The sequence below is a fragment of the Cnephaeus nilssonii genome (assembly GCF_951640355.1).
Source record: "Cnephaeus nilssonii genome assembly, chromosome: 14".
Lineage (NCBI taxonomy): Eukaryota > Metazoa > Chordata > Mammalia > Chiroptera > Vespertilionidae > Cnephaeus > Cnephaeus nilssonii.
Genome location: NC_137085.1, coordinates 38,239,412 through 38,248,500, shown reverse-complemented (window position 1 = coordinate 38,248,500; position 9,089 = coordinate 38,239,412). Strand labels below are relative to the sequence as shown.

The 9,089-nt window shown below is 59.8% G+C and overlaps 1 protein-coding gene across 1 annotated transcript; it reads left to right on the top strand.

Annotated features, from left to right (window-relative positions):
• Nucleotides 1-3,713: 3,713 nt before the first annotated feature.
• Nucleotides 3,714-5,033, top strand: FOXB2 (forkhead box B2; the record flags this gene model as incomplete). The annotated part of the gene is made up of 1 exon (XM_079790764.1): nt 3,714-5,033. One exon carries the CDS (start codon nt 3,714-3,716, stop codon nt 5,031-5,033), a length of 1,320 nt encoding a protein of 439 aa, XP_079646890.1.
• Between the last annotated feature and the right edge of the window lie 4,056 nt (nt 5,034-9,089).

Below are 9,089 nucleotides of genomic sequence, written 5' to 3'. Positions count from 1 at the left end.
CCTAGCAAAGCGTCGCCAACAATTGCCTAGGGGTAAACCAAATACGCCTGAGATAATTATACTAAGCCCGGGGCAATGATTTGCCTGCCAGCCTCCTCCGCACCAGCCAATATTTGGATAGTGTAGTGGTTGTGTGTGTGTGTGTGTGTGTGTGTGTGTGTGTGTTTCAATTACACGCCGAAACCTGAAACCGACTGGTCGGTGCCAGGGAGGTTACATGATCTGTTTTTCTTGAACAGAGGTCTGTAGGCAGCTGGGGCGCGCACAAACCCGCCCCCGCTGGGGCTGCTGCGCGCCTGCAAAACTTGCCGGAATTAAATCAGCCTGGAAAGAAGGAGGGAAGAGGGGACGAGCGCGCCCCCCTGTGCCACGCCGGGATTCCCCCAGAATACTCCCTGGCGGCCGGGCCCCTCTCCAAAATGGACAGGCGTCCGCCCTTTGGGTTGGGCGCTCTCCTCTGCAACTAGGACCGCCGGGCGGGTTGGGGCGTCGGGGTTGGGGAGCACCCGGAACGCAGGAGCATGAGGATTGGGCACTTCGCTCTATCGTCACGGTTCTGTTTGGGATCCGAGTTGTGCGGTGGCTCGCCGAGACCCCAGAGGCTGGCCACGCGGCTCGCGTCCCCAGGCACCGAGGCCGAGGTGGTGGCGGCCGGGTCTGTAGGTGTAATGAGCTCACCAGTGAGCGCTCGGTTTACAGCTTTCTAGTGTTCAGGTTGTGAGCGTTAGGCTTACCCCAGGCGCCTCTGAAGGGCCCTTCTCTCGCTGGGTCCCCAGACACCAACGGGTCCACTTGCCCGACGGGAAGGTACCTGAGACGGGAATGTACCTGAGACCTCCCAAGAAGGAGGCGTTGCTTTTCCGGAAGCCCGCGGACAAGATACTTTGGTAAGCTGCCTTTGCCCGCTCAGCTTGGACTGGGCTGTTCTCGCACCACGTCTGTCAAGGGAGAAGGGGGGCCCCGGCCCCCGCGGGCTCGAGCTGTCACTGTAACTGTAGGCGTCTTGGGAATTCCTCCGTGGCATCGTGAGGCCGGGAGGAGGCTGCTGTTCAGCTCCTGAAACTGCCTCTGCGGACCAGAAATTTAAAAAAAAAAAAATCCAAAACACTCCATTGGCTGAAGGAATTGCCCCTGTCTGGAGTGACAGCGAAAGCATCCAACTCTGAAAGGGTCTCCTTCGCTTAGGGCAAGCCAAGAGGCTGCTCTGTTCCCCCCGGGGGCCCTCTTGCACACTTGACTTAAACTGTCTTTACCTCTTCTAAAGCGGCTGCTGGCCTAATAGCACTAGACAGAAAGCTAGTTCCTGACTAAAGATGAAAATTATGCATCTGCCCCGCTCACTGCACCCCTACAACCCGATGGGCACACAGCACGGCTCGTGGTCCTTCCCTCGGGCAGCTCAGCCAAAGTCATAAGCTGAAAACACGGACCTGGTGTGGCCAAGGTTGAAGGGTAAGAGGCAATCTCCCAAGCAGTCTGGGCCAACCGCCTTCTGCTTTCAGATTTAGACATGGAAAAGAAGAAATGAAAAACCGAGCGAGCCACAGTCCCTAATACAAGTATTCTCCTCCTCTGGCGGAACTGGAAGGGGCCCGTGAAATGTCCAACTCCAGACATCTCATTTTACAAATAATGAAACTGAGGCCCACAGACCAGAAGAGGGTGTGTTTTCTCCCCCCCCCCCCAAACTCTGCTTTTCCTCCCAGCCCAAGGGTATCGGCAGCCAAAATCAGAATATAACTTGGGGTTCTCCCTGCCTTCAGCGGGGATGCACTGCTGGGCTTAGTGCGGAGCAGGAACCTGCTTCCCGGACCCCAGCAATTACTGGGACCCACCGTTCCCTCACAGGTCACGCCAGGCCCTGTGGATTGATCGTGTTGACCTCCCATTTGATTTTAATTACCTCCCTTCCCTCGGTGTGCTAAGAATGGCAAAGACTTGGTTCCAGCACACCCAGGTGATGGGATCTCAGTAATCCCAACTCCTCCTTCTGGCCTCAGCTCAGATGTCACCACCCCAAAGAAATGCCTCACCCTGTTTCGTCCACCCGCTCTTGAGAAGCGCGGTGGAGCCTCCATCCACCAATCCCGTATACCTATTCTAATTTCCTGGTTACTGTCAACTCCCGCTCTACACCGCGGTCCTGGAGCGCAGAGAGCTGTCTCGCGCCTCCTTGTACCTGGCGCCATCCATGGGCCTGATACACAGTTGGTGCACAATAAAGTTGTGATGAAGTTAGCATTTGACGAAGCTGTCCCTGGCTCTCCTCCCCATGAGTTTTCCCCTCCAACACTCCAGGCATTGGGATTTTGTGTGTGTGTGTGTGTGTGTTTGCAGAGAATAGGCTTTGAGGTCACGATTCTCCGAACTTGGCCCAGAGTGGCTAGTCGAGGAGAAAGGTAATATAAGGAGAGAGAATCAGAGCTGGTAGGTGGGAAGAGTGAAAGGGTGGGGAGAGGCTGGAGATGCAGGAGAGAAGAGGAAAAGCAGGGTCCAGTGCCCCTCCGTCCAGCGTCGCGACCCGGGCGGGGTGCGGCAGCGGGGACCGCACCCGGGGCTGCGCCCCTCCCAGCGAACAGCCTGCGCTCCCCGCCCCACGCGGCGGCGGCTGGGTTCTGCGAGCGGGTGGTGAATGCGGAGGGTGGGGGCGCCCGAACCTGGACGGAGGAAGGGGCGGGGGCGAGGCGCGGCGCCTTCTTGCCCCTTCTTCTGCGAGAGACGCGGCGGCGGCGGCGCGGAGTCCCTCAGCCTCGGTCATGTGATAATCTCGAAGCGTGAGCTGCGGGGGTCTCGGCGTCTCGGGGACCATTACAAAACGCAGCCAGGAGAGCGCGTCGCAGCCACAGCCGCCGCCGCCGCCGCCGCCGCCTCTCCAGCTCCAGACCCGTCCGGGAGAGCGGCGGCAGCCGCGGCGCGGACCGCTGAGCGGGCCTCGGGGCGTCTCGCATCCTCCCAACATTCGCAGACACCCCCTCAAGCCCGCGCGGTTCGCGCCCCGCGCCCCCGCCCCTCCTCAAAGCCGGCAGGCTCCGCGCCTGCAGAAGCCACCAAACTTTTCCCCGCCAGCGACCGCCTGCCGCTCTGGCCCCGGCTCCGCCGCGGGCTGCTGGAGAAAAAGGTTGCCGGACGCAGGCTGCCGGGAGCCGGGCTTCCTTCTCCTTACCTTGCTTCTCCTGCCCAGGAAGACAGAACTCCAGGGTGGACTCAGCGGTGGGTCGGGGAGCAGCCTCTCCCCGCCTCCGGGACAGCGAGTGTCATTTCGGATTTAAAGGGCCAGAGTCCTGACTGTCCAGTCCTTCCTCCCAGCCCACTTGGCCTGCGCGTCCCTCGGACCAAGAAAACGCAAGGAGACCGGAAGAGAGCACGGCCCCTCCCCACGCTTCCAACGCCTACTCCGGAGCTCAGTCTCCGGCCGTCCTAGGGAAGGCGCCGCGAGGGTGGCGGGGAAGCTGGCGCGCCCCGCCCGCGACTGTGCGCTCGGGTCGGCGGCCGTCGGGGCCACAAGTTGCGAGCCTCGAGAGCTAAGTTGGCCCGAGAGGCCCAGCGCGGAAATCGCAGGCAGCTGAGAGGAGGCGGGAGATAAACGGCGGGAGGGTCTGAGGGGGGAAGAGGGTGGAGTGGCGGGGCTGGGCGGGCGCAGTGAGGAGCCGCGGAGACCGCCGGGCCCCGGGAGCGGGCTGCGGAGCCAGCGGGCGGTGGAGGCGCCAGGGGCGATGCCTCGGCCGGGGAAGAGTTCGTACAGCGACCAAAAGCCGCCCTACTCGTACATCTCGCTGACCGCCATGGCCATCCAACACTCGGCCGAAAAGATGCTGCCTCTGAGCGACATCTACAAGTTCATCATGGAGCGCTTCCCCTACTACCGGGAGCACACGCAGCGCTGGCAGAACAGCCTGCGCCACAACCTCTCCTTCAACGACTGCTTCATCAAGATCCCGCGGCGGCCCGACCAGCCGGGCAAGGGCAGTTTCTGGGCGCTGCACCCCGACTGCGGCGACATGTTCGAGAACGGCAGCTTCCTGCGGCGCCGCAAGCGCTTCAAGGTGCTGCGCGCGGACCACACTCACCTGCACGCGGGCAGCGCCAAGGGCGCGCCGGGCGCCGGGCCCGGAGGGCACCTGCACCCCCATCACTCCCACCACCCGCACCACCACCACCACCACCACCACCATCACGCTGCCGCCCACCATCACCACCACCACCACCCGCCCCAGCCGCCGCCGCCCCCGCCCCCGCCGCACATGGTGCATTATTTCCACCAGCAGCCCCCGGCTCCGCAGCCGCCGCCTCACCTCCCGTCGCAGCCGCCGCCGCAGCAGCCGTCCCAGCAGTCCCAGCCTCCGCAGCCGTCGCACCCCGGCAAGATGCAGGAGGCGGCGGCCGTGGCGGCGGCGGCCGCGGCGGCGGCGGCGGCGGCCGTGGGGAGCGTGGGGCGCCTGTCGCAGTTCCCGCCCTACGGGCTGGGCTCGGCCGCCGCCGCCGCCGCCGCCGCCGCCGCGTCCACGTCGGGCTTCAAGCACCCGTTCGCCATCGAGAACATCATCGGCCGGGACTACAAGGGCGTGCTGCAGGCCGGCGGGCTGCCGCTGGCCTCGGTCATGCACCACCTGGGGTACCCTGTGCCAGGCCAGCTCGGCAACGTCGTCAGCTCCGTGTGGCCGCACGTCGGGGTCATGGATTCGGTGGCCGCGGCCGCCGCAGCCGCCGCAGCCGCGGGGGTGCCTGTAGGCCCGGAGTACGGGGCCTTCGGGGTGCCGGTCAAGGCCCTGTGCCACTCGGCTAGCCAGAGCCTGCCTGCGGTGCCGGTGCCCATAAAGCCCACCCCGGCGCTGCCGCCCGTAGCGGCGCTGCCGCCCGCGCTCACTGTCCCCGCGGCCGCCCAGCAAGCGCCGGCACCGGCCACCGTGTGCCCGGCGGCCTCGGCCTCGGCCTCGGCCTCGGCCTCGCCCGCCGCCTCACTGCTGGAGCCCACCGCCGCGAGTGCGGCCGAGGGCAAGGGTGGCTCCCTGCACTCGGTGCTGGTGCACTCATAAGGCACCCTGCAAGCCGAGAGAGACGAGATGGAGACGGAGAGAAAAAAAACGCTGGTCCCCGACCGCGGGACGGGGAGAGGGCGCCCTGGCCAGGCCCGGCTGAGCCCCAGCCTGGGCGGGAAAGATGTTGAAACAAACGAACAAACCCGAATGTGGATTCTCCAGTGGTCTGAGTAAATATAACACTTCTGGTGTCAGTGTTTATACTATGTTGTACAATCAGATTCATGAAAACCCATTTTCAGGTAAGAGTTTCTATTGTAATTAATATTATAAATCAATAAGTTATAGGGGGGGGAGGGAAATGAAGGCGTTTGGGGAATCCTCCTTTAGCAGGTAAATTGGAAATGGATTTCGATCCTTATTTCCGTGGGACCAGAAGCTGTGAGATCTAAACATCGCGGGGAGAGAAATGCAACAGAGAGTGACGCTGAGACAGACCTCAGCCGCCGAGTTTCTCTCCTCTAGTCTCCTGCAGGGCAGCTGCCGCCCTTGGAGCGTTCTAGACAAAACTGCTGTTCACGAAGGATATCTCGATTTATTTAAGAAGGAAGAGAGGGAGTGTTTGATGCCATTATTTTCCTGGTCAGGAAACGGTATTATGGCTAAAGCCGCTTTAGGGGGCGGTGGGGACGCCATGGAGGATCTTGGGAAACAGTTACGTTTCTTGGCTCTGACCCGGGGGTCGAGAAGGGTAGGAGGAACAGCTAAAGCAATTAGTTTGCACAAAAGAGAATAGCGGCGGCTTCCAGAGCAAAGCCCAGGATTCCAAAAGTAAAGTTCGGGGGAAACACACCAAAGAGACAATCAAAGGCGACTTTCTACCTGCAATTCGTTTGTGTGTCAATCGGATGAAATCATTAAGGAGCCTCCAAATAATGTGCATTCTCACGATCTGTTCCATTGGGATTTTAAAGAGAAGAAAAGAAAAATTCCTTGCATCACGACGAGATTTTGTCCCCTAACTCACCAGCGCAAGAACAACCTGCCTCGTCACCCAACAGTTTTGCTCTTAGGGCTCACAGGAGCGTTCCGTGGCCGCGGCGACCTGGTCACCTTTGCACGCTGCTGTCCTTGGGAGTGGGAACGAAACTTGGCTCGCCGCCGCTGCTCCTCCCCTCTTGTTGAGCCCCAGTCATAGCACTTTACTTGCAACAAACTTTTGGGAACGAAGGGGGGCGGGCAGGGAGGAGGCAGCAGCTCTCTGCCTCTCCCTCACCTCTGGTTTGTGTCCGCGCCGCGTTCGGGTTGTGACTTTGTGACACGTTCATGTCTGCCTGTGTTTGTACGCGGTGTTCTCCATTAAAGCTTCCCTCTGGATATTGCCAGTGCCGGTGTGATGGTGTTTCGCTTCTCCAGACACCAGGCCGCGGTTTGAGTGCCTCCTGAGCAGACAGAGGACCTGGCAGACCCGCCCCTTCCCCGTTATTTCTTAACATCAGAGCTGCAAAGGGGTGAGTTCACAGGCCAGCCACCAGCAGGGACACCCTTGCTCCACTCCTCCTTTCATCGGTGGCGCATTTATCTCCCCTGCTACCCGTCCTCACTTACCAGGCTGGTTTCCTAACTGAGCTCAAGTCCTCCTCAAGGCCAGATCGGAGTTAGCCACACACACACACACACACACACACACACACACACACACACACACACGGGAACAGTGATTTTGTTGTTCCTACAAGAGGCTCACATCAATACACCATCACCACCACCCAAAACCCTTTGCCCTTTTCTGAGGTCCTTGAGGGCAAGCCGCAGCCGGCGGGGGACTCGGTTCCATTTGGTGGGTACCCAGCGGCGCCCCCTTAAATCTGCGGGGCTGGCCGGGAACCGGAGGTCGGCGCCGGGACGCTGCCGCTGCCGTGGCGGCCGACTTTTAACGAGGAGCCTGGGCCCGCTCCGAGGCCTGGGACCTGTTGCGCGCAGGCGCCGGCCCAGCCGGGCTTGGGCCGCAGCAGCTGGGGGGCCCTGGGCGGCAGGGTGCTGGGCCCGCGCAAGCCCACGGCTCCCCCACAGGACCCCGCAGGCTGCAGCTACTGCGGAGCTGCGCGGGGAGCTGGCGAGGTGGCCCGGCCGGCGCGGGGGACCCCGCTGGGGCCAAGGAGTCGCCGCCAGGCCTCTGCCCTTCAACCAGGAGCAGGGCTCCAACTTGAACCAGCTTCCCTCGGCCCAGCCAGCCCCCTGGAAGCCTCCTCCAACCTTTCCTCAGAAGAAGGCAAAGGGCCGACAAGATGACTTGTGCACGGTAATGACACTGGGAGCGGGAGGGGGGGGGGGTTCCACGCACCACTGATTTACTACGCCTGGCAAACGCGTCTTGGTGTAGACCACGGCCTCCTTTGGGGCTCGCACGATTCTAGCGCCTCCCCTCCTGTCAGTTTGAGACTCTGCTAGGTTTTCCTCTACACTGGTTTGATATGATTGAGAGACGAAAAGAAACAGGGGAGACGCTGACACGGGGGTCACAGACTTGGGGAGACTTGGGGAATCTGGCTTCTTTGTCTCTGGGTGAGTTGGTGCCTGGAAGCGCGGGGCAGGGGCCCGTAGTTCAGAGGCTGAGAGTCCTGAATTCCGGGAGTTTCTTCCAAAGAGCACCCTCCCTTCTCCACCTGCCTGCAAGGGCCAGTGAACTTTATAGCGATGCCCACGGTTCTACGGGAAAGGGTGAGGCTCCAAGTGATGTTTGGGGGTGGGGGTGGGGAGGGAGGAGAACGAGAAGAGGGGGGCCTGACCTAAGTGACCGCCCCTCCTGAGGAGGCGGGAGGGAGCCTGTGGGCCGCGCCCCAGAGAAGGATGAATAATTGACCCTCGCTGTTTCCCTGAACCCTCTTGGCACCCAGCCCCACCCCCGCACACCCCCGTGGCACCCCTTCTACCTCTGTGAGGAAAACATGGCTGTTTTATTTTGTTTTTACTGTAAGGGATGAGAGAAAGGAGACTAGAAGGCAACATGAGCTTAGAAATCATCCCACTCAAGTTTTCTTCCAGGGGGAGACCCCGGTACTCAAAGGAAGCTAAGCATGGCGTTCAGACTGGGAAGCAAGGGATTCGTGTAAATAAACACGGGGGGGGGGCGGTTCTGTTAAAGATCAGATCCCAATAGAGGTCTCAATTAAAGCCTTGAAGATCCTCACCCCCCAACTGAGATGGGGTCTGCAGTCTAACTGTAAGATTATCATTCCCACAAGCAGCCACCACCCACGGCCAAGCTGGGAGTTGGCAGGATTAGTCTGGGCAAACCTCTGAGATACCAGGACTGGGAAGTCCCCAGGTCCCGGCTCACTGCTCCACAGAATCAGATCCTCATATCCACGTGCCAAAAAACACTCACTCACAGACCCTGAGCCAGATCCAGCACTTATTGTAAATGTTTAAAGAGGGATGGAACCGTTATACATGTATAGCTCCAGTAATAATCTAAGTATATAGAGAACCACTACGCTCTCAACTGAGTATGTGATCACATCTGATCTCTCAGGTATTCTCTCTCTAGCTACAGGTTGAGGTAGAGGGAAATTAAGTTCTAGACCTAAGGGAGATGGAAGTAAAGACACTTATGTATGTATGACCATCTCAGTTCACAAAGTTTAATAAAACCACTCAGGGTATGCTAAGTACTGGTGGAGATACCATGGCATTATGCTGCTGGTTTCCAGGATGATAGAAAAAGCTACTTACTAGTTGCTTAGCCTGTATCCCACTTCACTGAATGCACAGAACCCCAAGAAAGATAGGGAGAAGCCAGGAGGAGGGAGAAAGGCTTTAGTGTAGATGTCCTTAAAAGAAAAGGAGAAGAAAAACAACTTGGAATAATCTATTTGATTATATTTCCTTGGGAAGCTGAGACAAAAGCTAAGGGCAGAGGGCGGGCGGAGCTATTTTAGCTGTGGTTCCTGGGAGAACAGGCCCTCCTGCAAAGGCCAGGGACAGCACAGTTGGCATCTGGCACTTAGGAAGGCTGTCAGTCAGGCTGGCTTGTGGTCAATTATCTCCTTAAGTAGACTGGCATCAGTCCAGCCAGGGAGGAGGGCTGTTTGCATCCAGAGGAATCAGAGC